General features: G+C 45.4%; 1 protein-coding gene and 1 long non-coding RNA gene across 3 annotated transcripts in view; one reads left to right on the top strand and one right to left on the bottom strand.

Annotated features, from left to right (window-relative positions):
- The window catches only part of GPAT3 (glycerol-3-phosphate acyltransferase 3), a 59,260-nt gene extending 58,058 nt beyond the window's left edge, over nucleotides 1–1,202 (top strand). For both annotated transcript variants that reach the window (XM_006151385.3, XM_006151386.2), the window contains one exon: nucleotides 1–1,202. In XM_006151385.3, the coding sequence (XP_006151447.1) occupies nucleotides 1–115 (115 nt within the window). In that variant the 3' untranslated portion in view covers nucleotides 116–1,202.
- On the bottom strand, nucleotides 541–22,333 carry LOC106735167 (uncharacterized). The gene is made up of 4 exons (XR_001370572.1): nucleotides 22,203–22,333; nucleotides 21,110–21,164; nucleotides 16,769–16,843; nucleotides 541–598 (listed from the first exon to the last, which is right to left on the bottom strand). It is a non-coding gene; the product is annotated as an uncharacterized LOC106735167 (long non-coding RNA).
- Nucleotides 22,334–26,222: the final 3,889 nt, after the last annotated feature.

Here is a 26,222-nt window from a genome sequence, read left to right as displayed (position 1 = left end):
GGATGGAGGCCTGAAGAGAGCTAAGGTGAAGGACACCTTTAAGGAAGAGCAGCAGAAGAATTACAGCAAAATGATTGTGGGCAATGGGTCTCTCAACTCGGAGTTGGACTGCTAGATAGATTTGGCCTCCCAGAACTAACCCTTAGAAATCGAATGGGTTTTTGGGGTTTTGTTTTCTTTTATTGTTTTATTTTATTTTATTTTATTTTTATGAATCTTTTCTACAGGATGATTGTCTCTACCTCTTCATGCCAGAGGCAGAACTCACAGGTGCCCTTTTTCGTTGTTGTGATAGCATTTGCCCATGAATTGTAAGATGGTTGACTGAGCCAAAACAGATGCTGCCTTTTGTAAAATGATTGTGTCATTATGATTGAATGAAATGTTCGTGTAGGAAAAAGTGCTTCTAAAGTGTTTGGAAATCCTTAAAAAAAATACCTAAAATTCTCTTTTCATAATTTACTTTCTCCCTTCAATCACTGAAATGATGGAATGGCACATCCGTTGGAGGCCCCTTACGGTTGGATTCTACTGTAAGGTTGACATGAAGAATGGAGGATTGCATTTGGGAGAAGAGACAGCTTGATGGTCACTTGATCTGAAAGTAAAAAAGAAATAAAAAGTATTTTTAAAAATGTGTTGGAAGAGAACTACTGTGGGTAAACTTCACCAAAGAAAAGTGAGCGAAGGTTAATATGTATGCACATGTGTATAGACAATTTAGAAATAAACACGTCGTAGCCAGCAGCTAGTGACAAAGAGCTTAGTTAGTCTTCCTCATTCCTGGGCTAAAACTCTATTCCTAGTTCTTCTACCATCTACTGATTTCTTTGTTTTTGTCACCAAACACATTTTCAAGTAGAAGGAGCCTTTAAAAAACAATATCACATTGAGAATGTTCAGTATGAATGAATGGAAGTGTGTGGAGACCCTCTCCCCACCCCTCTATCCCTTCGTGGTTTATTCTCGAACTTTCCCAGTCTCTTAAATAGAAAAATAAGTGATATAATTACCTTTTGGAAACTGAGCCTTAAATTTTTTAAAGAGGGAAATAGCATTCCCTGACTCACACCACATAAGCAATGTTTGATAGCAGTGTAATGCCGTCGTAAACCCTTGAGAGTATTATATTTCTTCTGGTAACCATGTACAGAATGTGAAACTGTCTTACCATGAATATAAATAAATTCTATATTTCTAAATGTGTGTGGCATTATTTCCCCTTCCCTTCTACCCTCTTTTGCTTTTGAGTAAGTTAAATTCTTTCTTGTTACAAACAAGGATTGTTTGTTTTTCATTTCAAGACTCGGTTAGATTTTATTGGACTGGAACACCTGGGAAACATGAACCACTTATTATTTTTCCCCTTCCTTTTATTTAGCCTAGTAATTTGGACTCTGGCCTTGTGGACTCCGCCTTGAGCAGTCACAGGCTTTAACTATTTTGCGGGTGAACTCAGGCAATTATATCTAATTGACTATATAGGTAAGCCTGGCATTGCACTGTGGGTATATTCTCTTATAACCTAGCTAACTGGATTTGATTCCAAAGGGGAATTTGTAAACAGATTACCCTCACAGTCAGCTACCCTCTGTTCTAACTCTCCTTTCCCTTCGTTGTTGCTTTCAGTTTTATACTCCCCCTGCCCCCCAACACTACTAGGGGGATATTGACTAAATCCACAAATCCACATATATAGGTTGGGGTGACTCTTCATCTTATTTTCTCAGAAAGAGGCGTTCCTTTTTCTTTTTAATTTTTATAGTCAAAATGGCTCCAATGAATAAATCCCTTTATTAGCGTAACTGTCAGAAAAGCTGATAGAACAGCTAATTGCTATTTTGTTTGGATAGCAATAAAACGCACTGTGAAAACAGCAGTACTGGGACCAGCAGTTAGCGTAATGGCTGTGTTGCTGAACTCCCACGTAGTGGGCCTTGGTTCGAGTCCCAGACCCGGTGGCTTAAACGCATGCCAGGTGCGTGTGCGTGCGTGCCCAAGATCCTGAGAGGAGAAAGGAAAAAGGAATTGCAGCGTGGCCATCCCCCCGGGGAGTGATTTCTCGCTTTCTGTCTCTCTGTCTCTCTCTTTCTGGCGAGTGCACGTACCCTATAGCAAAAACCTCTAAAACACAACACAACAAAACAAAAAAACAGCAGTACTGTCACCTATTTACTAGATAATCTAGCACTATCTCAGTCAGAGCTTTTGCCTTATTGGTCTTTGACTTATACAAGCTTGCAAATTGCTTTAAGAATGCTTTACTGACATTACTGACAACAAGATATTGGAAAGCTAATTATTACTTGGAATTAGTTTATGCTCCACAGAACTTGCATTTGCTTTCTCTAACATTATTTTATACCCACTTTAGAAAATACCATTCCAGAGTATCGTATTCTTTTAATTTTTATTTTTAAATTTTTATTTTTAATTTCATTTTTAAAATTATTTTTTATTGCTGGAGGGCATATAGGTTTGCTAGAGAGAGACAGGGAGAAAGGGAGAGGGAGAAAGCACTCCCAAGGGGGACAATCCGGTTTCTTCCATTTCACCATTCTGCCAGGATTTTGAACACACATGCACACGTACCTGGTGTGTTTCTCAAGCTGCAGGACAAGGGTTCAAACTATGGCCGCCTGTGTGGGATCTGGCTACCATAACCACTATCAGGCCTCAGGGTGGGCCCTGGAGTTTAGTTTAATTTTTTTGTTGTTTTGTTTTTAATTTAAGATTTTGTCATAGGGCATGTGCATTCACTGGAGAGAGACAGAGAAAGTGAGAAATCATCCCCCCTGGGGGGGATGGACACATGGCAATGCACATGTATGTAGACAGCTCACAAACACATTGTAGGGACCAGCAGATGGCATAATGGTTGCATGGCTAGACTCCCATGTAGTCATCCACGTTCACATCATGGACATGGCAGCTTAAAACACACTGGGTGCATGTGCGTGTATTCATGCCCAAAATTCTGAGAGAATGGAGGAGAAGGGATTGGCAGGGCGTGATTTCTCAAGTTCTGTCTCTCTGTCTCCCTCTGTCTCTCCGGCAATCACATGCAGCCTATAGCAAATATAACTCTAAAACAAAAAATAAATAAAAAATTTAAAAAACACACTTTGTGGCCAGCTACTAGTGATAAAGAACTAAGTTAGTTTTCCATTCTGTATTCTGCTGTTGGGATTTTGGATAGGCACACACGCGCGCCTGGCACAATTCTCAAGCTACCAGGTCTAGGACCCCAACCACGGTTGACCATGTGGGAGTCCAGTGCCTGGGCCACCACACCACTTGCTGGTCCCCAGTTTAGTATTCCTGAGTCTTCTGCAATTGTAAGGAGATATCAAGGGTAGGCAGGATTTGGTAGAGAAGTTTTATCAGATAAGACCTTTCATCTAATGCTTGCATGGATCTGTTGACTGAACCTTGAGGTCTCCTCTATTTTATCCCCTTTGTTTGGATCAGGAATACAGATAGCAGGTTTGAGGAATGCCAAGCGCTTCTGTAGTGGCATGCCCTGGGATTGGATGAGCAGCCATGTGTGAAACTGTAAATACACTCAAGGCCCAGGGGAAATAGTGCTGGTGGCAGTGTGGTGCAAAGAACAGTCTTAAAGTCTTCCTGCATAAACAGACTTTCCAACTCACAGGCTTCTTTTATTTTTTTGTTAGGCAGAGTCTCGCTAAGACAGAAAGACAGAAATCACCCCCCCCAGGGGGGATGGTCACACCGCAATCCCTTATCCTCCATTCTCCTCTCGGGATCTTGGGCACGCACGCACACGCACCCAGTGTGAGTTAAGCCACCAGGTCTGGGCCCGCACCCCCTGTCGACTACATGGGAGTCCATGATGTAGCCATTACACCATCTGTTTGTCCCACAGGCTTCTTCATCTTGGTAATTTGCAAGATCCACTCAGTACATATGTAGCCCTCTGGGCCTTTTGCTGATTTCTTAATATATCTGATAAGTGTGGCTGGTTTCTTGTGATTACAGATAATGTGGTGTGGTCATGAGGACCGCCCAGTGACCATAGTTTCTCTGTCTTTGTTCCGGAAATATATTACTAATTCAAACCGCTTTCTGCGGGACAGCAGGGTGGGGTGAGAGTAGGGGCCAACACTAGAATCTGGGATTCCTAACAAAGAACTTCACAAAAGCAGTATGCTTGTTTTGTTTTTTAACCCTTGTTTCTAGTGGATTGATGATGGTATTTTTTTTTTTTTCGAATAATGGTGAAGGTTATGGGGTAAAGAGTTACAAAACATTTTCTAATTGTGGCTCTAGGACTTACTGGCTTTGCAGCCTTGGACCATCCTCTGATTCTCACGTCTTTGTATTTATTGTGAAATCGTAGAACATGCAATAGTGTGTATAAAAGCATGCAGGTCCACTTTAAGGGCAGTGATCAGAACGGGTGCCTGCATACATGTTACTTATTTCCAATAAGTGGAACATGACTGTGTCTCCGAAGGTATGGAAATAATTCTGGGACTGGAGTGAAGCAGTAGTAAAATGCAGTACTCTGTGAAGCAGACCCATAGGGGAAGGTTCTGGGTTCAGGTCTGGAGCCCTCTCTGAGTATTCTGGGCACTGAATATCCATGATCTGGGGCTGGCTTAGACTGGACTGGATTACAACATTAAGACCCTATTGGAGGGAACCAGCAGTTAGTGTAATGGCTATGTCGCTGGACTCCCACGTAGTCGACCGCTGTTCGCGTCCCGGACCTGGTGGCTTAAAACTCACGCCGGGCGCGTGTGCGTGCATGCCCAAGATCCCAAGAGGAGAATGGAGGAGAAGGGATTGCAGCGTGACCATCCCCCCTGGGGGGTGATTTCTCGCTTTCTGTCTCTCTGTCTCTCTCTGTCTGTCTGGTGAGCGCACGCGCCTTATAGCAAAAACCTCTCCAAAAAAAAAAAAAAAAAGACCCTGTTGGAGATGCCATCTCTCTGTTTCTGTCTCTCTCTTGCTCATGGAAGAAAGAAAGAAACTTACAAGAAAAAGCACAAATCTGTATTCCAGTTACTTTTGATAGACAGTGGGGGTATTTCTAAAGTTTTATAAACACATCTGTATTCACACGGAAGAGTTTCTGTAGCTTCTATGTTTAAAAAGAATTGGGAGTGCTGAATAGTAGGGTATCAGCATATTCTCTTTAATGTAGAAAAAGCCAAACTGTGTCCAAAAACATTGCCTCATTTTATCAAATCTATTAAAGTGTATGAGAGCAACATTTATATTTAATGTACTAACATATTTGGATTAAAAAAAAATTGCCAGAAGATAACATGTTCCTGCTATAGAGAGACAGAGATTTATTTTTATCTTCTTATTTTGTGCTTTGTCTTTCTTCCAGTTCCCCATTTCTCTTTTCTTGTCCTCTTTTGAATTTATTACTTCTTCCATTTATTTCCTCTCCCTAAACTGGAGATGAATGGCCTTACTTGTTCTGTAGTTACGTTAGTTCATCTCGCATACTTATTTAAGTCCAGTGTGATTTTCACGCTGCCAGGCCTGGGACGTGAACCGCGGTTATCCATGTGGAGTCAAGCACCTTTACCATTATGTCACCTGCTGGCCCCTTAAATACTTTTTTGATCCCACAAATTGTCATTGTCCTCCTTACTAGTGTCATTAAAAAAATATGTGTATTATTTGAAGTTTCTTTGTGAGACAGAAAGGGAGGGAAGGACAGGCACCCTCGACAGTCCCACACCACAATCCCTCCTGTAGCCTTTCCTTCCAGCCCGGCTCACAGGCACGTAGGTGTGCCTACTGTGTGCGATCTGATCCGGGAACTGAACCCTGGTCTTTCATATGATGTCTGGCATTGCAGAACTAGAAGCTGGACTGTCATCATGTCGTATACCCGTGTTTACCTGTACTGTACTCTTTTACCACCTCGTTATTCTTCTCCTCTTTTGTCTCACTCTGTCCATCTGGGTTCACTTTCACTTAGTGAGAGTCTGCTGGTGGCTAACTCCCTGTGTTTTGTTTTCCTGAAAGTATGTTCATTTGGTACTTAGTCTTAAAAGTTTTTACTGGATGTAGAAACTTACATTCATAAGGGCAACTATTTTTCTCTAGTCCCAATGTGGATCATTCCACAGTTGCTGTTGCGATGTCTGCTGACCAGCCTAGTCGTTATTTCTTTTTTCTTATATTTTTGGCATAGGGCAAGTATGTGTATTGGAAAGAAACAGAGACAGAGGGAAAGTGATTTCTCCCCATCGGGCAAATCCTTTCCTCTACAGACTATTTTTGTGGATAAAATTTTCCTGGAAAAGAGCCACACCTGTTTGTATCTGCATTGGCACTGTACTGGAAAAATTTGCAGTTGCTGCGTTGACTGTGTAGGCTCACAGAGTCTAAAATACTTACTGTCTGGGCCTGCACTCTGCATCGTTTGCCTACCCCAGTTCAAGCGCTGTATCAACTTGAGACTCCTTTAAATTATTGACTGGAGGTTTATGGGACAAAATAAATAGTGAGAATTTAGCCTTTAATCCAAACAAGGGCCCTTTCTGTTCTTTCATTCTCTGTGTGATGTTTTTGAGATGTGTTTATGAGTAGTTCATTCCTTTTAATTGCCAAGTGGTTTTAAAGTCCTTAGGGGAAAATTATTTTTCTCTTTCACTCAGCACTCAGATTTGACACAAGCAATTCACCAGGCTCACATCTGGGAGTAGGAGGCTGGATGGTTTCTACTTTACTCACACATAGAGGATGTAACCCCCTTCAATGGAAGAGTCTCTAGTTAGACATCCCACCTTGGGCAGGCCTTCAATTTTTGTCTTTTCTCCCTCAGGCTCTTGAGGTTTTAAGAGAAACCAATTGTCATTGAGAAACCAAAGGTCAAGTTTGTCTTTGCCCGCAAGGTAAAGGGCAATTGCTGGCCTCTCTGAGAACCTATCTTCCCTTGGCAGGTGGCCTAAGTGGTGCTAATGTTTTTTGTTTTATGGTTTTTTTGAGAGAGAGATTTTTGCTATAGGACATGTGTACTCACCAGAGAAACAGAGAGAAAGTGAGAAATCACCCCCTGGGGGGATGGCCACACTTCAATCCCTTCTCCATTCTCCTATCGGGATTTTGGGCATACATGCACATGTACCCGGCACGTTTCAACGGCCAGGTCTGGGACTCGAGCCATGGTCAGCCATATGGGAATCCACCACATTAAGTGCTACGTCACCTGCTGGCCCCAGTGGTTCTAATGTTTTTTCTTTTTTCTTTTCCTTTATTTTTTATCTTCGCCAGAGAGTGCATGTGCTTGCCAGAGAGCGAGAGAAAGAGAGAACATTTCCCAAGATGGCATGGTCACGTAGCACGGTCACTTCCTCACTTTCTCTACCCTGTTGGGATTTGGGGCACGCATGCACATGTGCCCAGCATGTTTTTCAAGCTGCTTTGCCTGGGATTTGAACCTCTGCTGGCCATGTGGGATCTGACTGCCATAGATAATGTCTATGGATAATATAAATTTATGGAAGGATGAAACATGATTTTCTTTTAACACAGAGGAGGAAAATGGGTTGCTAGAAATAAAAGTTCTAGAACAAGACAACTTTAAATTACAAAAACTTTTTTCCTTTTTTTTTTTAAAAATTGCCAGAGGGCATATACACCATGGAGAGGAACAGAGAAATAGAGAAGAGGAGGGAAAAAGAACTCTCCAGTGGGGTGTGGTCACTCCGCAATCCCCGTTCCTCTAGGTCTCCATCCTGTTGAGATTTGGGGCATGCACACAAGGACCTTGCGTGATTTTCGAGCCACAGGGCTGAGATTTGAATCATGGTAGGCTGTGTAGGATACAGACCCTTAACAGGACTGGCTCTCTGAGTGTTTCAGTCCAGATTAAAGCCATTATTTTAATATAATGACCAACAGTTTTCTTTTAGAATCAAGATGTAGATGGGGACCAGCAGTTAGCATAATGGCTATGTCGCTGGACTCCCATGTAGTCGACAGCAGTTCGCGGCCCGGACTTGGTGGCTTAAAACTCATGCTGGGTGCATATGCGTGCGTGCCCAAGATCCCGAGAGGAGAATGGAGTAGAAAGGATTGTGGCGTGGCCATCCCCCTGGGGGGTGATTTCTCGCTTTCTGTCTCTCTGTCTGTCTCTGTCTGGCGAGCGCACACGCTCTATAGTGAAAAAAAAAAAAAAAAAAAAAAAACCTCTCCAAAAAAAAAAAAAGAATCAAGATGCAGATGGACACACAGACAGCAGTTGAGACTTTTAGTGTTGGTGGAGAACACAAAACCCAACAGCAGGGAAGCAGCTGAAAGCAGCTGTAGGGGAAATGGCATTCTCCACGCCATGTAGACAAACATGCCAGCTGCCCACGACACAACTGGCTGGGAAGTCCATCAAGGTCTTTCACAGCCCTTCGTGGGCTTAAAGCCCCCTGTAGGCGCCCCCTGCTGTTGTAAGAAGGTCATAGCTTTTCTGGCCACTGGCTGACCTCTTGGCTCTCTGTCTGGAAAAGATGCTCTGGAGATATTTGAAAGTAGAATATATATACTCCTCTGTTTTTCTTAAGTTTACTTCTGCCCCGAGAGAGTGAGCGAGACAAGCAGCCTGGACAGGGTCTCGTCATGCCGCCGCCCCCTTCCCCTCTCCTTCCAGCTAGTCCGGATCTTTGCTGCATGCATGCCCAACATGCTTCAGGTGGGTTTAGATCCCGAGTCAGCTGTGTGGCTTCCAGCACTGCAGAGTGGCATGCTACCACCTGGGCCCTGCAGCTGAGCCTGCGTTCCACTTTGGTGAACTAAATTATTCTAGACTATTCTTTCAGTCCAATCTGCGAGGAGGGTATGAGCTGCTTGCAAGAGCAGGATGAAAGAGTCAGCCTGCTCTCGAGATAAAACAACAGGTATATTTCTTAAAAAAAAAAAATACACTTATTGGACATTTTTTGAGAATCTCTGAAAATTGTATGCCTTGGCTTAATTAAGATCTATCTTTGCTATTATAAAAATCAATTAGAAATTGCAGGTTAGTGTTGGGCAAGCTTCCAAATCACGGTTTATATGGATTTATATTTGGTGTGTATTATGTGTCCATCACTGTTCTGGATCTGGGGATAGAGGAATGAGAAAGACAAAGCCCCTGGATTTATGGACAGCCACTGGAGCAGGTGGACAGTTAAAAAACCAAAAAATCAATAAACACATTTGGACAAAAGGATTCAAAAAAGAGTGACTTTTTTCTTTTTTAAAAATTAAAAAAAATTTAAATTTTGCGTATTTGGCATGTGTGCTCACCAGAAAAAGAGAGAGAGAAAAATCAGAAATCATCACCCAGGGGGTGGCCACACACTTCCCTCTCCTCCATTTTCATCTCTCCTGTTCTCCATTCTCCTCTTGGGATTTTGGGCACACACACACATGCCCAGCATCTTTGTCAAGTCCCCAGGTCTCGGGTCTCGAACCACTCAGTTGGCTATGTGGGATCCGGCCACCTTAACCACCACACTACCTAGCTGGCCCCAGAGTGACTTTAACTTTTTACAAAATAAACCTGAGGCAGTAAATGCGTAAGCATCTTTCGAAAGAGTTAACAGAAAAGTAGGTTCCCCTTCTAGCTGGAGTCTGGTGTCGGACTTGAACTCTGGGCTGGTAGCAGGGAATGGACTGAATGCCTGTGGACGTGCACCAGAGGATGCTCACGTGCGGGGTCACCCTCAGGTTTGACCTTGGCCGAAGCCTGTTTATTACAAAACTCTCTTTTGGTACCGGCCGTCCTGCTGTCTGGTTGTTGCTAAATCAGGCACAGTGAAGTCGGCCAGACGTTCTAACTGGAAGGAATTTTTGGTGCTGGTGGTTTGTAAAACAAGTTCTGGAACAGTTCTTGCAGAACCAGAATTCCATTGAGGATGAGCAGAGAAATGACCGGAAATTCTGTCGTATCCACTGCGTTCTGTGGACCTTTGGTTAGCCAATGGATGACAGATGAGACGGCAGCTCTTCACCCAGGAGATCCCCAGGTCTAAAACCTCTCTTTGAAAGAGTGATTTCTATTAAGCTGAATAGGCCTATTTAGACATATAGGCATAGAATACATGGCAGGATTCAGCCTCTGGTACTCCTGAGGCTGTGCTGCCCAGGACAGGAACCTGCCCTTCAGGAACTTGGAATCTGGAAGTGGAATCAGATACCACTAACTGCAAGAGGAAGTGGCAAGACCTGTGTTTGTTCTAGGGACTGGGGACGTCTGGAGAAGTGATTGCTGGTGGGAGGATGGTGGGGGTGGCAGCGCATGGGCAAAAGGGAAGACCTGAGTGCAGTTTGCAGAACGAGTAGGTGGTTCCCGGTAAGAAAAGTGGAGGGGAGTGTGTTCCCTGTGCACATGAATGGTGCACCCCCTGACCCCAGGGCGGGGGCAGATAGGAGAGGGTTGCTTGCAATCACAGGACTTTTGTCCCGGAAATGTTCTCTGTTCTTGTTTTTGGAGCCATTTGCTCCTTCTCTGCCCTTCTTATCTGGCCTGAGCCATAATCATTTCTCACCTGGGCTACAGTCAGGTCCTCTGACTGTTCTCCCTTCCTCGGCTCCTGTTCAAAATGGTCTGCTTGCCAAATTAGCAGCTAGTGTGATCATTGTAAATCACAAACTGAATCACGTACCCCCACTTCCACAACTTTCCAGTGGCTTCGTATTACACTGAGGAGAAGATAAAAATCCTGGGGCCAGCAGGTGGCATGGTGGTCAAGGCTTTGGATTCCCACATGGCTGACAGGATTCAGCCTCTGGTACTCCTGAGGCTGTGCTGCCCAGGACAGGAACCTGCCCTTCAGGAACTTGGAATCTGGAAGTGGAATCAGATACCACTAACTGCAAGAGGAAGTGGCAAGACCTGTGTTTGTTCTAGGGACTGGGGACGTCTGGAGAAGTGATTGCTGGTGGGAGGATGGTGGGGGTGGCAGCGCATGGGCAAAAGGGAAGACCTGAGTGCAGTTTGCAGAACGAGTAGGTGGTTCCCGGTAAGAAAAGTGGAGGGGAGTGTGTTCCCTGTGCACATGAATGGTGCACCCCCTGACCCCAGGGCGGGGGCAGATAGGAGAGGGTTGCTTGCAATCACAGGACTTTTGTCCCGGAAATGTTCTCTGTTCTTGTTTTTGGAGCCATTTGCTCCTTCTCTGCCCTTCTTATCTGGCCTGAGCCATAATCATTTCTCACCTGGGCTACAGTCAGGTCCTCTGACTGTTCTCCCTTCCTCGGCTCCTGTTCAAAATGGTCTGCTTGCCAAATTAGCAGCTAGTGTGATCATTGTAAATCACAAACTGAATCACGTACCCCCACTTCCACAACTTTCCAGTGGCTTCGTATTACACTGAGGAGAAGATAAAAATCCTGGGGCCAGCAGGTGGCATGGTGGTCAAGGCTTTGGATTCCCACATGGCTGAGTCCCAGATCTGGTGGCTTGAAAATCATGTAGGAGACATGTGAGTGTGTGCCTCAAATCCCACTAGGAGAATGAGGAGAAGGGATGTGGCCGTCTCCCCAGGGGATAAACAAAAATAAATAAAAATCATTGCCCCAGGGCCCACCCCCTGGCCTAATGTGGTTTGATCCTGGCCCTAGCAGCTTGAGAAACATGCCAGGTGTGTGTGCATGCATGTCCTCAGTCTTACTCAGGTGGAGAAACGGAGGAGAAGGGATTGCAGTACGACCATGTCCCATCCCATGGGTGGTGCTTTCTCACTTCTCTCTGTCTCTCAGTGAGTGCATGCACCCTCTGACAAATTTTTTAAAATAATAAATTCTGATTGCTGGGCCCTCCTTCTGCCTGATTTTTATATTCCTTCCCTAACCAGTCTCCTCCAACTTCTAGCCCTAAGACTTTTTGGTTTTTGGGTTTTTTTTTTTTTAAAGAAAAAGCACCCTATCAGTGGGGCATAGGCATGCTGCTACCCCCATCTCTCCATCCTGTCAGGATTGGAGGCACACACGCACATGTGCCCAGTGTGTTTTTGAAGCCACCAAGCCTGGGATTTGAACTACGGTGGCCATGTGGCAGGGTGCCCTTAACCATTGTGCTTCTGTGCTGGCCCTTTTTGTTCTTTTATGAAACAAAGGTGTATTTCTGACTCAGGGCCTTGATATCCACTCCTTCAGCTTGTACGGATCTTCTAGTCAATGGGTATTTGTAAAAACTCCTTTCCAGGTGTGACTTGTTTGCTCAAATACCCTCTCCTTGAAGATCTGCCCTGGCCAGTCTACCCGAAATTGCAGCCCCAGCTGCTACCGAAAGCAGGTCTAATCTCTCATTGCTCAAAGGCCAACGTCAAGACAAGTGGTGTTTTCACAGAGAAAAGCTTATTATCAGAAAGACATCTGTCCAGGAGGACAGCAGAGCTCAAGACTCTCCAAAACCTACCTCTCCACACATCAGGGACTTCTGGATATTTTATGGGAAAGACATGAGAAGCGGTAAGAAAGCCGAGCGTTTCTAATCCATTAAGCGGATGCCAGGCAGTCTTGGGCCAGGCAGAAATGAGATGTTATCTCTGTTTTCTGGGCAAGAGTTTTTCCAACACCAAAGTCCATGGGATGCAAGGAATAAACTGGGCCAGCAGGGAGCGTGGTGGTCAAGGCACTGGACTCCCACATGGTCAACTGTGGTTTGAGTTCTGGACCTGGTGGGGAGTTCACACTCCCCACACTTGGGTGTGTGAACCCAAAACCCAAGAGGAGAATGGAGGAGAAGGGATTGCAGTGTGGCTATGTCCCTGGAGTGGTTTCTCACTTTCTCTCTCTCTGCCTTTCTCTGTCTCCGGCAAGTGTACGTATCCTATAGCAAAAATCTCTCTTAAAAAAAAAAAAAGGAATAAACTTATGTCTTAAGAAAGTGGACTACTATCAGGACGGGCTACAAACCAATTATGCCATAATGCCGGGTACTGTAACATAGGGATGCAGGCGTTACTGTCACTTCCCAGCCCCTTTGCCATGAGCAAACTCACTCATGAAGATTACATGTTTATTTCATGAACACCCCACCACGCTCTAAGCTCGAACAGTATTTATCAGACGAGTGGGTGAATTTGGGATTATTCTTCAATCAACCCCACCTGGACAATTGTGAGAATTACAGGCCAGTTTCTTTCTTTATGTAGGTTTCTATCATAGGGGGCAGGAGCTCTCCAGAGAGAGAAAGAAAATGAGAATGTACCCCCTTCCCCCAGAGGTCTGGCCAGGCTGCAATCCCTTCTCCTCCATTCTCTTCTTGGGATTATGAGCACACACGTGCACCGGGCGTGATTTTCAAGCTGTGTGGTCTGGGATTTGAACTGAGGTTAGCTACATGGCGTCCAGCGCTTTAACCACCACACCACCTGCTGGCCACACAGACCAATTTTTTCAGTAGTTCCCTTAGTTCAGATGTGTCTGATGTTGTTCACGAGTAGATGTGGGTTATGGATCTTTGGCAGGAATAGTGAGAATTGCATTGTGTGCCTTGTGTCTCTGCCAACCGGCTGGTGTGTGTTTGATTTGTCCTGCTACTGAGGGTGTTCACTTGGGATCCTTGTTTAAGGTGGGAATTAGTTACTAGAGTTGCCACGACCCGATACCGCAGTCTAGATTGCTTAGACAATTGACACCCATTTTTTCACAGTTCTGAAGCCCAGAAGTCTGAGATCAGGTGTTGGCAGGTTTGGGGTATTCTGAGGCATCTCTCTGGCTGGCAGGTGGCAGTCTTCTTGCGATGTCCTTGCATGGTTGTACCCAAGTCTCTGTGTTTCTGGTGTCCTAATCTCTTTTTCCTCTCCTTTCCTATCCTATCCTATCCTTCCCTTCCTTTTCCCTTCCCTTCCCTTCCCTTCCCTTCCTTTCCTTATTTCCTTCTTTTCTTTTTTTTTTTCCTTCTTTTCTTTTCTCTTTCTTCTTTATTTTCAAATTTGCTAAAGGGAGTGTGCACTTATGGAAGACCAACAGAGAGGAAAAGTGATTTCTCACTTCTCATCCCCCCCCCCGGCCCCCTAGGGGGATGGCAATACCTTCTCTCCATTCCCCTCTCAGGAGTTTGGGCACACACACACAAGCACCTGGAGTGTTTTTCAAGCCTCCTGGTCTGAGACTTGGACTGTGAAGTCAACAGTGTGGGATCCAGCCATCTGGGTTGGTCCTTCTTTTCTTTTTCTTTTTTCCTTTTCTCTCTCTCTCTTTCTTTCTTTCTTGGAGAGATTTTTGCTATTGGGCATGTACGCTCACTGGAGAGACAGTGAGAGAGACAGAAAGCAAAAAATCACCCTCTAGGGAGGATGGCCATGCCTCAATCTCTTCTCCTCCATTCTCCTCTCTGGATCTTGGGCACTCACGCACAAGCACCCGGCATAAGTTTAAGCCACCGGGTCCGGGACTTGAACTGTGGTTGACTACATGGGAGTCCAGCGACATAGCCATTATGCCAACTGCTGGTCCCCTTCACCAAACTTTCAACTTATTCCTTTATCTATTTATAACAGTATGGACTCATGGTTTTCTATTTTATTTAATGACTTAAAATCCATTATCATCATTATTTTGATGGTAAATTTGTGCCAGATTTGGTCCCTGGAGCCCCCTACAGGGTGGCTCTATGTTTTTTCCATATGTCTCCATCATTTTAGGTCCTTCCTTTCAGGCACAAGGTATTGTAGGCTCATCTTGTAATCCCCCTCCCCAGTCCCCAAATTAGCAATTTCCTCAGGGCTCCCTGGAGTCCTTCAGTGCAGAATGATACCTCAGAAGCCAACATTGTGTACTGGGTTGTTGATGTTACTGCCATCCCCCCAGGGGGCCGGGGGGGGATGAGAAGTGAGAAATCACTTTTCCTCTCTGTTGGTCTTCCATAAGTGCACACTCCCTTTAGCAAATTTGAAAATAAAGAAGAAAGAGAAAAGAAAAGAAGGAAATAAGGAAAGGAAGGGAAGGGAAGGGAAAAGGAAGGGAAGGATAGGATAGGAAAGGAAAGGAGAGGAAAAAGAGATTAGGACACCAGAAACACAGAGACTTGGGTACAACCATGCAAGGACATCGCAAGAAGACTGTCACCTGCCAGCCAGAGATATGCCTCAGAATACCCAAACCTGCCAACATCTGATATCAGACTTCTGGGCTTCAGAACTGTGAAAAAATGGGTGTCTAATGGCTCTAATCTCTATCACCTGTAGCTATTGTCTATCTGTTATAGCGATCTACCCACCACGCATCACCTATTTATCTAATTTATCATCTATCTATCTGAAAACCCGTAAGTTCTCAGCCCAGCTGTGGTTTCAAGCTCTACTAAGATCCTCTGCTCCACAGGCTGGGACCACATGGAAAATCTGGTTCAATTCCAGTCTAACCCGAAGGTCAGGTGTAGTGGTACACACCAGTAATCCCAGCAACTTGGGCGTCTGAGCTGGAAGGATTGTAACAATGAATGTCGGTCTTTAAAAAAATTATCTTGGAGCCAGCAGGTTGTGCGGTGATTAAAGTGCTGGATTTCCACATGGCTGACAACAGTTTAAGTCCTGCCCCTGATAGCCTGGAAATCATGCTGGGTGCATGTGTGTGCATGCTTAAAATCCTGAGAGGAGAATGCAGAGCGAATTGCATCATGGCCTCCTCCCTTGAGGGGTGATTTCTCACATTCCCTTTCTCTGTCTCTCTCTGGCACCTGCTCGTACCCTATAGCACAAACAATCAAATGAAACAAAGAAACCGAAACATTTTTCTTCTCTGCCACCTTTATTCCAGCCCCATGCTGCAGATGCTACAGAAACAAATTTGTCCCTTTCTGTGTTTGTCATCCCTATCCAAAGTGCGAGGAACCTGGCTCCCTACCACTGACGTAATTACTGTTTATAACTGGTCTCTGGCCTTAGCCACTTGGCCTCCTGTGGACACCTTCCTTCCCCCACTCAATCTGCGTGTACTGCTCATCCTGGTCAGGAGGAACCACTTCCTCAAGTGGACCCTTCCCCTTTCCTCTTCTAGGCTTGGCTGTCCATGCCAGCCTGTCCCCTCCCCAGGAAGAGGTCCTCCTCACCCAGGACAGGCCTGTCCTCTCACCCTGCTTGGGTACTGATACTCTGCACTGGCAGCCTCCTCTCCACCCAGATGTCCTCCTTTCGATGCATAGACCCCCGACACCCTGCTCTGTCCACCGCGGCCTTCCTACCAGCATGGCGGCCGCCTTGCTCTGCCCACCTAAGGCTTTAGGACTGAGTTGCTCACAGAAGGGGAAGAAAGCAAGCCGAAGTGGATAAGTTATTCCTGTGTAGCTTTTTTTGTTTTGTTTTGGTCAGTGGTGGTAGAAGGTCACTTTTTCAATCTTTGCTTTCAGTTGTACATGTTTCTTTAAATTATACCTAGATGAATATATAAATTTAAGATACAGTCTCTTCTTCATAACCAGGCCACTTTCCTGGCTGAATTTTATTTTATTTGTTTGTTTTTTTATTGCCAGAGGGCATGTGCACTCAACCAGAGACCGAGAGAAGAAGGCACCCCAGCGGGGCACGGTCACACACCGCAGTCCTTCATCTCCACTTCTCCATCCTGTTGGGATTTGGGGCACTCATGCACACATGCCCAGTGTGTTTTTCAAGCCACCAGGGTGGGATTTGAGCCATGGGTGGCCATGTGGTAACCAACTTCCTTAACCACTAAGTGTGGGATGGCCTGTGTTTTGCTTTAATAGGCAAAGTATTAAAAGGTTTTAGGCTGCTGTCTTCAAGTTTCATTTCAAAACAAAGTTTTTTTATGACTGTGAAACAAAGTTTCCTACCTGTTTCAGCGATGAGTAGGTACCTGTTACCTTTTCTCTTCTACCCGGTCTTTCCTTTTGTTGCCACCTTCTACTCTGGGGGCAGTAGAACAGAGATCTGTTAGCCCCGCCCCAGACTGGACAGTTAGAGAACTTCTGGTTAAAGAGTGGACTCATGGCGAAGAGTATCAGGAAGTGTTTTTTGTTTTGTGGTTGTTGTTTTTATTCATGGTGGAGCACGTGTTGAGAGGGGTGATCTCCTTCCTTCTGTCCTCCGGCTGGGTACTTGTGTGTGCCATCATGTTCCAGGCTGACTGGGCTTGGGGGCTGAATGACAGTCACCCCGTGGGATCCAATGTCTCCTGAGCAGTGCATCACTGCTGTGCCATGGAGCGGGCACGAGTGCTTTCTGAGAGGAATGGCGACATAGAGAGAGAGGTTCTTATTTCTCCTGAGATTGCAAATGGTCAAGAACTGTGCAAATGGGTCAGTAGATGGCATGGTGAGTAAGGTGCTGTACTCCCACGTGGTCAACCAAGGTTCTAGCCCCAGAATTGGTGGGTTGAAAATCACACTGGGCACGTGTACGTGTGTACCCAGAATCTTGAGAGGAAAATAGAAGAGAAGGGATTGTGCCATGGCCATCCCCCCAGGGGGTGATTTCTTTCCTTCTTTCTGTCCCTCTCCTGGGAGTATTTATGCCCTAAGGGGAGGAGAGAGAAGAAAAGAGAAAAAGAAAAGAAAAACAGAACTTTGCAGAGCCAGAGATCCTGAGGTCCTCTTTGCTACCACAAGGAAAGTACCTGCTGAGAATGAAGTCAACACAGAGGAAAGCGGAGAGAAAATTAGCGGCCAGGGCTGGCTCTATGGTACAGCAGCAATGTACTGCTCAAACAAAGCTGGACCCCACAAGACAACTAGTTCAAATCCCCTCCCAGGTAGTCTGAAACCCACTGGACACATGTGCAAGTGCCCAAGGTCCGACAGTCTGGAGGACTGAGGAGGAGATCGCAGTGTGACCAAAGCCTGAGGACAATGCTGTTCTCGCGCTCACTGTCATGTGCACATGCATTGCTCTGTCATAAAGAAAAAGAGGGCGAGAGACTCATCTTGATGATAGAGTTTGATGCCTGTCACTCACCAAAGTGTGAACCCAGAAGACCCTTTGACTTTCCTGGCACAACAGTTGACAAAATGTTTTCCCTGTGCGTAAGCTGGAGAGTTGGGTTTGTGATTAGAGTGAGCTGAGTTTAATTTCTAGTGAGTTATGAACAAAACAGTCCTAAAACAAATACTTTTTTGGGGGAGAGGTTTTTGCTATAGGGCGCGTGTGCTCACCAGAAAGAGAGAGACAGAGAAAGAAAGCAAGAAATCACCCCCCAGGGGGGATAGCCACATCGCAATCCCTTATCCTCCATTCTCCTCTCGGAATCTTGGGCATGCACACACATGCGCCCAGCGTGAGTTTAAGCCACGAGGTCTGAGACTTGAACTGTGGTCAACTACATGGGAGTCCAGCGATGTAGCTATGATGCTATCTGCAGGTCCCAACAAATGCTTTTATAAATACAGACAAATAATGTATATATACATATGTTTATCTATGCATACATGGGGATACCTCTAAAAGTTCATTGGAAATGCTCATTATGAAAAAATTATGCATGGACTGCAAAAATAAAAAGTTTTTTTCCATCAAAATTAACTTGCGCTTTGGGCCAGCCAGTGGCCTGGTGGTTGAGGCAGTTGGGTCCCACAGAGCCGCCTGCATAGTTCAAGTCCTAGATTTGTCAGCTTACAAAACACATCAGGCATGTCAGTGCATGCCTAAACTCCCAAAAGGAAGGAGAAATGGAGGAGAAGGGATGGTGGTGTGACCCTCCCCATGAGGGGTTCTCTCTCTCTCTCTGTCTCTCTGTCTCTCTATCAAGCTCATGTACTCTCTAGCAAATCAAAACCACCACCACCACCACCACAAAAAGCTAGTGTTTTAATTCCATCTTTTTGTAAACTTTTTGAAGTCTTTTCGTGTGTGTGTGTGTGCGTATGCATACACACACATGCTTTTTATTTTTTTAGTTGTAGAATTATTTTTGCCCTCCACAACATATTCCACAGAACGCTGAAACATACTACTGTGGTTGACTCAGGGCTGGGGTTCCAAAGGCCCAGAGCTCCCTTCCCTTGGTCTCCTTTGGCCCCAGTGACTCTCTGCTGACTGGGAGACTCCAGCAATCAGCGAGGCAAAAACTACGGTATAATGTTAGAGCAACGCATATGTAATTAGGACGGAGTTTTTTAATTTTTCCATTGTAGAACCTACTTTTCATGTTTTAAATACAGAATATCCACGATAGAGCTTGTTGAACATTTATGGACTCTTAATGTCTTCCTCAGAGCCGTTGTTTGGAGAGCGGCAACTGTTAAGCGATAAATTAAATATTAACTTTATTAAACCTGAGTCTAATTGAGATAAGTAATTGTACCCGAGATCCTGAGGTCCTCTTTGCTACCACAAGGAAAGTACCTGCTGAGAATGAAGTCAACACAGAGGAAAGCGGAGAGAAAATTAGCGGCCAGGGCTGGCTCTATGGTACAGCAGCAATGTACTGCTCAAACAAAGCTGGACCCCACAAGACAACTAGTTCAAATCCCCTCCCAGGTAGTCTGAAACCCACTGGACACATGTGCAAGTGCCCAAGGTCCGACAGTCTGGAGGACTGAGGAGGAGATCGCAGTGTGACCAAAGCCTGAGGACAATGCTGTTCTCGCGCTCACTGTCATGTGCACATGCATTGCTCTGTCATAAAGAAAAAGAGGGCGAGAGACTCATCTTGATGATAGAGTTTGATGCCTGTCACTCACCAAAGTGTGAACCCAGAAGACCCTTTGACTTTCCTGGCACAACAGTTGACAAAATGTTTTCCCTGTGCGTAAGCTGGAGAGTTGGGTTTGTGATTAGAGTGAGCTGAGTTTAATTTCTAGTGAGTTATGAACAAAACAGTCCTAAAACAAATACTTTTTTGGGGGAGAGGTTTTTGCTATAGGGCGCGTGTGCTCACCAGAAAGAGAGAGACAGAGAAAGAAAGCAAGAAATCACCCCCCAGGGGGGATAGCCACATCGCAATCCCTTATCCTCCATTCTCCTCTCGGAATCTTGGGCATGCACACACATGCGCCCAGCGTGAGTTTAAGCCACGAGGTCTGAGACTTGAACTGTGGTCAACTACATGGGAGTCCAGCGATGTAGCTATGATGCTATCTGCAGGTCCCAACAAATGCTTTTATAAATACAGACAAATAATGTATATATACATATGTTTATCTATGCATACATGGGGATACCTCTAAAAGTTCATTGGAAATGCTCATTATGAAAAAATTATGCATGGACTGCAAAAATAAAAAGTTTTTTTCCATCAAAATTAACTTGCGCTTTGGGCCAGCCAGTGGCCTGGTGGTTGAGGCAGTTGGGTCCCACAGAGCCGCCTGCATAGTTCAAGTCCTAGATTTGTCAGCTTACAAAACACATCAGGCATGTCAGTGCATGCCTAAACTCCCAAAAGGAAGGAGAAATGGAGGAGAAGGGATGGTGGTGTGACCCTCCCCATGAGGGGTTCTCTCTCTCTCTCTGTCTCTCTGTCTCTCTATCAAGCTCATGTACTCTCTAGCAAATCAAAACCACCACCACCACCACCACAAAAAGCTAGTGTTTTAATTCCATCTTTTTGTAAACTTTTTGAAGTCTTTTCGTGTGTGTGTGTGTGCGTGTGCATACACACACATGCTTTTTATTTTTTTAGTTGTAGAATTATTTTTGCCCTCCACAACATATTCCACAGAACGCTGAAACATACTACTGTGGTTGACTCAGGGCTGGGGTTCCAAAGGCCCAGAGCTCCCTTCCCTTGGTCTCCTTTGGCCCCAGTGACTCTCTGCTGACTGGGAGACTCCAGCAATCAGCGAGGCAAAAACTACGGTATAATGTTAGAGCAACGCATATGTAATTAGGACGGAGTTTTTTAATTTTTCCATTGTAGAACCTACTTTTCATGTTTTAAATACAGAATATCCACGATAGAGCTTGTTGAACATTTATGGACTCTGAATGTCTTCCTCAGAGCCGTTGTTTGGAGAGCGGCAACTGTTAAGCGATAAATTAAATATTAACTTTATTAAACCTGAGTCTAATTGAGATAAGTAATTGTACCCAGGAGCTTCTGGAAGGTTCCTGTTGGGTGCAGAACTCCTATCTGAGTCAGAGAAGTCAGCGTGGGGTGTTGCCCTTGACAATGAAGGCTACAGGGTGCTGGGACCCACCTAGCAGCCGAGTGGTGCAGATGACTGGGGAGAGTTACCTACCGTACACTCGCAGGAACTGGAGGAAGATTTTGCAGAAGTCTCCTGCTCCTCCCTGCTGTATGAGTGAAGCAGAGAGAAGAGGAACACCTGAAGTTCTGAATACCTCTCACCATTGATTCACACCAGATTCTACCCCCCCCCGTAGCCCGAGGGGACTTCCTGTATTCAGCATCAAACACGCAGGTTTGCCTAAACGCTGCATAGTGGCTAATTTTGGCATAGAACAAACTACTGTCATGTGGAACATAAGCGATAACTAACGCCAACAGAATCTCAAAGGGATTTATTAATATGGGGAATTAGAGGCTCCACAAGCTGCAGCCTGATTGCCAGGAGCAGGGTGAGAAAGCAAAGTACGTGGAGTGCTTTTCTTCTGTAAGCATACCCCGGAATCAGATGGGAACCCTGGCCTTCAGAAAAACCCACTCTCAAATCCAGGAGGTCATGAGGCCAGCAGGTGGCGTAGTGTTTAAAGCGCTGGGCTGCCATATGGCTGAATGCGGTTTGAGTCCCAGATCCAGCAGCTTGAAACTCATGCTGGGTGTGTGTTTATGCATGCCCCAAACCCCGAGGGAATGGAGGAGAAGAGATTGCAGTGTGGCCATTCCGGGGGGGTGGTGGTGATGTGATTTCTCACTTTGCTCTCTCTCCATCTCTGTCTCTCCATTGAGCACAGGCAAACTATAGTAAAAATTTCTCAACAAACAAACAAACAAAATGCAGGAGGTCATGTGAACCATAGCAACCTTCAATAAAAAGACGCAAGAAGCAACCCATTTTCCTGCTGCGCCCTGGGAAAGGGAATCCCAGTCTGTGCGAAAGGAAAGCATTTTGTCTCTTTGACCTTGTCCATCCTCCCCTCCTCTCTTTTCCTCTATTTATAGTGTGATCCGTTGGCATACGCCTGGCTCTGGCTGCCTCAGCTCAGTTCCATTTGCTATTTTAAATGTGTGTGGAGACAGCTTTGGATCAAAGTCATGTGTCCCGGCAACACAAAGTCACTCAGCTAACAAAGGCATAATAATCTCCGAAGCGATGCTCAGAATAGATCTTTCTTCTTTCCTCCCTCCCTCCCTCCCTCACTCCCTCTTACCTCCTCCTCCTCTTCTCCTTCTCCTTCTTCTTTATTTTCTGTAAGTGGGGTGCTCCCAAGGGGATCTGTGAATGCCTATCCAGCTTTGCTTTGGAGCAAGACAACACACCTATTTCCTAGTCTGATTCAAGTCCCTGTAAAGCAGTCTCATCGAATAACTGGTTACATCATTAGAGGGAAATTTGGTTTCATAGACGTAAGCCAAAGTCTGAGGCTAAAAGTTCAGCGTCTACTTAGAAAGTAAATAATGTCATGTTAGCAGCTTTTCTTTATAATGGGAAATTGCAAATCCTGACTACATGCTTTTACTTTTTTATTTTTTTCCTCCTTTCTACACTTCTAATAAATTCGAGCCCAGGAAGTTTTGTTCTGTGTGTCACATTGTATTTATGGATTAAATGAGATTAAATGAAGAGTGGATCTTCTGGCAACAGGCCAAAATACTTTGGCGATGAAACCATGTGTCTTGTAGCCCATCTTTCTGAACAAAAGCTTCAGGGATGCTCGTTCATTCATTTGTTTGTGCATTCACTGGTCACTGAGGTAGAACCTTTCCTGACAACCCTCTGATCTGCCAGGAACGAATGTTGTTTTTCCGCCTCCCACGTCTGTCTGTATCAGGCAGCCCCAGTTTGCCCGCTGGTGCGGTGTGCTCTGCAGGAGCTATGGTTGCCCACAGATCTTTCTAGAGAGTACTGGGCTTGATACCCCCAACCTCTTGAAGTTGGAGGCCAGGCCAGGACATAACTGGTGAGTGGTTTTTTTTTTTTTTTTTTGGTTTGTTTGTTTTATTTTGTTTTTTAGATTTTTTTCTTGCCTTAGAGTACATGTGCTTGCCTGAGAAAGAGAGACAGTGAGAAGGAAAGTAAGAAATCACCACCCCCCAGGGGGATGGCCTCACCATAATTCTTTCTCCTCCATTCTTCTCCCAGGATCTTGGGCATGCATGCACACATGCTCCATGTGAGTTTCAAGCCACTGGGTCCAGGTTTTGAACCATGGTCAACCATGTGGGAGTCCAGCAATGTAATCGCGATGCCATCTGCTGGAGTGAAGCTTTTAAGCCCTGTTCCCGAGTGTGGTTCCGGGTGAACACAGACCACATTCCCTTCTCCTCCATCTCTTCTCGGGATTTTGGGCATTGGGATTTCTGAAGCTGCTAGGTTTGTAACTGAGACTGCCAAGTGGGCCAGGTGGGACCCACCCACGTTAACCACCAGGCCATGGGCTGGCCCTGCTTCTGCTTCGTTAGGTAGCTCTATTAAAGCCCCATGGCCGGGCAGCGGCAACTCCCAAGTAGGTCTCTCTGACGTCTAGTCACAAAATTAGGTGCGAGTGCTCCTCTTTATTCTGTGTACCTTGCCAGGTAAAGATCCTTGTTCTCATTTTCAAATGGGAAAAGTAAGGTCCCTGGAGCCCACGTGACTTTCCCAAGGTTCACCCTTATGAGAGATGGAGCCACAAATGCCATCCGAGGGGACTGCAAAAAGACCATGGGAACATGTAATTTGAGTCTGAATATTTTGGTGCAAAAACATGTGGATGTCCATATATTTTTTTTTTTCATAATATGCATTTTCCATGAACTTCACGAAAACCGCTTGCATGTTTGTTTCTCTTATTAATATTTCCCTGCCGTGATTTTTGGTTTGGTGTTGTTCCTCATTTGTCTTTCTGCACTCTAGCAGTTGGATGTGGCGCTCTGATTGCTCTTCCTAATTTATCGACGCTGGCTCTCCAGAGACTGTCCTGTCTCACCACCTCTCTGTCAGCTTATCTGACAACGTCTGAGTTTTCTTTGCCCTTTTTCCCCCTGCTTTTTATTCATGGCTGGATTAAAAAAAGCAAAAACCAAAAAAAGACCAAAAAAAAAGCAACCCAAAACTATAACTTCTTCTTCTGTCGTCATAGCATGGACCTTTCTTCTGTCTTCTTAATTTCAACAGTCTTGGAAACAGTATTCTCTGAGTCCAAAACCCCAGCTTCCAAAAAGCCCCTTTTATCATGTCACTGTTCCTTATTAGATGCCAAATGAAGTCTAGCTCCCTAGCCTGGAATTTTAGGCTCCCTACCTCTCTGGTTCCGAACTACTGACCTTTCTGTTTATTCCTCCCCTCTAGTAGATGTGTTTACTCAGTGACCCTAAGATAGCCTCTGGCCGAAAATATTTATTGTCCCCAAATTTGCTGTCTTCCTCCTTCTTAGTAACAGAGCCCCACTTTTATTGACCCTATTAGCACACCCACTGGAAGCTATATTACCAGGTTCTTTTACAACCGCTTATAGTCCTGGGATGAAATTTTTGCCAAAGGGACAGTAATCTGGCTTCTGAGCAATACCTATAAAAAAGCATTTTTACTTTCTAAGTGCCTGGTTGGGAGATGTGATGGCTGGAGTTCTAGCAGTCATCTTGGGCCTTGAGGACAAGGGCCACACTTTAGGTAAGGCAGACTAGAGATCTGGAAGGCATCGTGATCCTTGGTGACTTCATTGACCTATATTAATATTCTGGCTTCAATGTTATTTGAGCCATCCTTTTGTTTTATTTTTAGATGAAGAGGGACCTAGTCTTGGTGGGCATACTTGCTTCCTGGGGGAGGTAGCATTTAGATGGGCCTGGAGGGAAAAGGAGGCTGTAGATGGCAGGGAGAGAAGAGAAGCACCATAGGCAAGGGGGTATGATAATAAAGCCGACTACATTTACAGAGTACTTTACAGCTTGTAGAGTGGTTCACACCCACGGCTTCATGTGTGCCTAAGAACAAGTAGATCCGTCATATGCAAACAGTATCCTCGTTTTGCAGATAAGAACTATGGGGTTCAAAAATGGACAGATGATTATGTGGAAGGGAGGTGCATTGGTAGGCAGGAAATCTGGGCTTGAGTTTTTTTTATCGTGATGGACAAACTTTTAAGGTGGGTCCCGTAATCCATCGCCCGGTGAAACCTTCTTTTTGTTTTTTTTACTAAATATAAAATTTCTAACGTGCTCGCCAGGACAGAGAGAGACAGAAAGTGAGAAATCACCCCCCAGGGGGGAATGGCCACACTGCAATCCCTTCTCCTCCATTCTCCTCTAGGGATCTTGGGCATGCATGCCCACACACCCGGTGTGAATTTAAGCCACCGGGTCTGGGACTCGAACCATGGTTGACTACGTGCAAGTCCAGTGACATAGCCATTACGCCATCTGTTGGTCCCGACCAGTGAAATCTTCTTGAGTGCAGGTGAATCTGTGATGTACTTCTGACTAGTAGAGTATAGCAGGGATGCCGGGAGGCTACTCCCTTGGGTTCACAACATCATGCACCACTCTGTCTTGCTAACTGGTTCCCTTGCACTCTCCCTCCCTTGCTGGCTTTGAAGATGGAAGCTGTCATGATCCTATCCCTTTGAGGCACTCAATGCCGCCAAGAACTTTATGAGTGGAAAGCAGATTCTGCCCTGGTTGACCTTCCTCAGTCCAGGCCGAGGCTTCTGCCTTGACTGCAGCTTTTGCGAGACTCTGGGGCAGAGAAGCCAGCTGAACCAGGTCCAGGCTCCTGGCCCAGAGCAGGAAGAGAAAAAAATGTGTTACTCGAAGTTACTGGGTGTGTGGTAATTTGCTTTGCAGAACCAGATCAGAAGATAGCATGCGTCCTTGTCTACTAGTTGCGTAGCCTCGAGGTAGTGACACAACACTCTGTCAGGCAGATGATGAACTGTTCACCATAAAGTTATGCTCCCTGTTCCACGGAGCAGCGTTGCCTCTGGGGAGTAGCTCCCACACCCAGTAGCTGCGATTTCCAATGCCCCCTGCATCTCACAGAGTCACTGACCAGCTCTCACCAACATGTGAATGGGAGTTACTGGGGTTACGTCCAGTGTAAGGTTATGAGAAGGGGTTGTGTTTTTCCACCCTCAGTGCCTGTCTGCCACCAGAGGCTGGAGCTCCAAAGTTCTGGGGTCTTATGGAGCCATGAGACAGCAGCCTGGGTTCTTCAGTCACTTCATGGAGGAAAGCTACCCACTGACAAGACA

The sequence above is a fragment of the Tupaia chinensis genome, unplaced genomic scaffold (assembly GCF_000334495.1).
Source record: "Tupaia chinensis unplaced genomic scaffold, TupChi_1.0 Scaffold000318_1, whole genome shotgun sequence".
Classification (NCBI taxonomy): domain Eukaryota; kingdom Metazoa; phylum Chordata; class Mammalia; order Scandentia; family Tupaiidae; genus Tupaia; species Tupaia belangeri.
The sequence above is the reverse complement of the archived record's forward strand: the minus strand, read 5'-3'. Positions and strand labels throughout refer to the sequence as shown.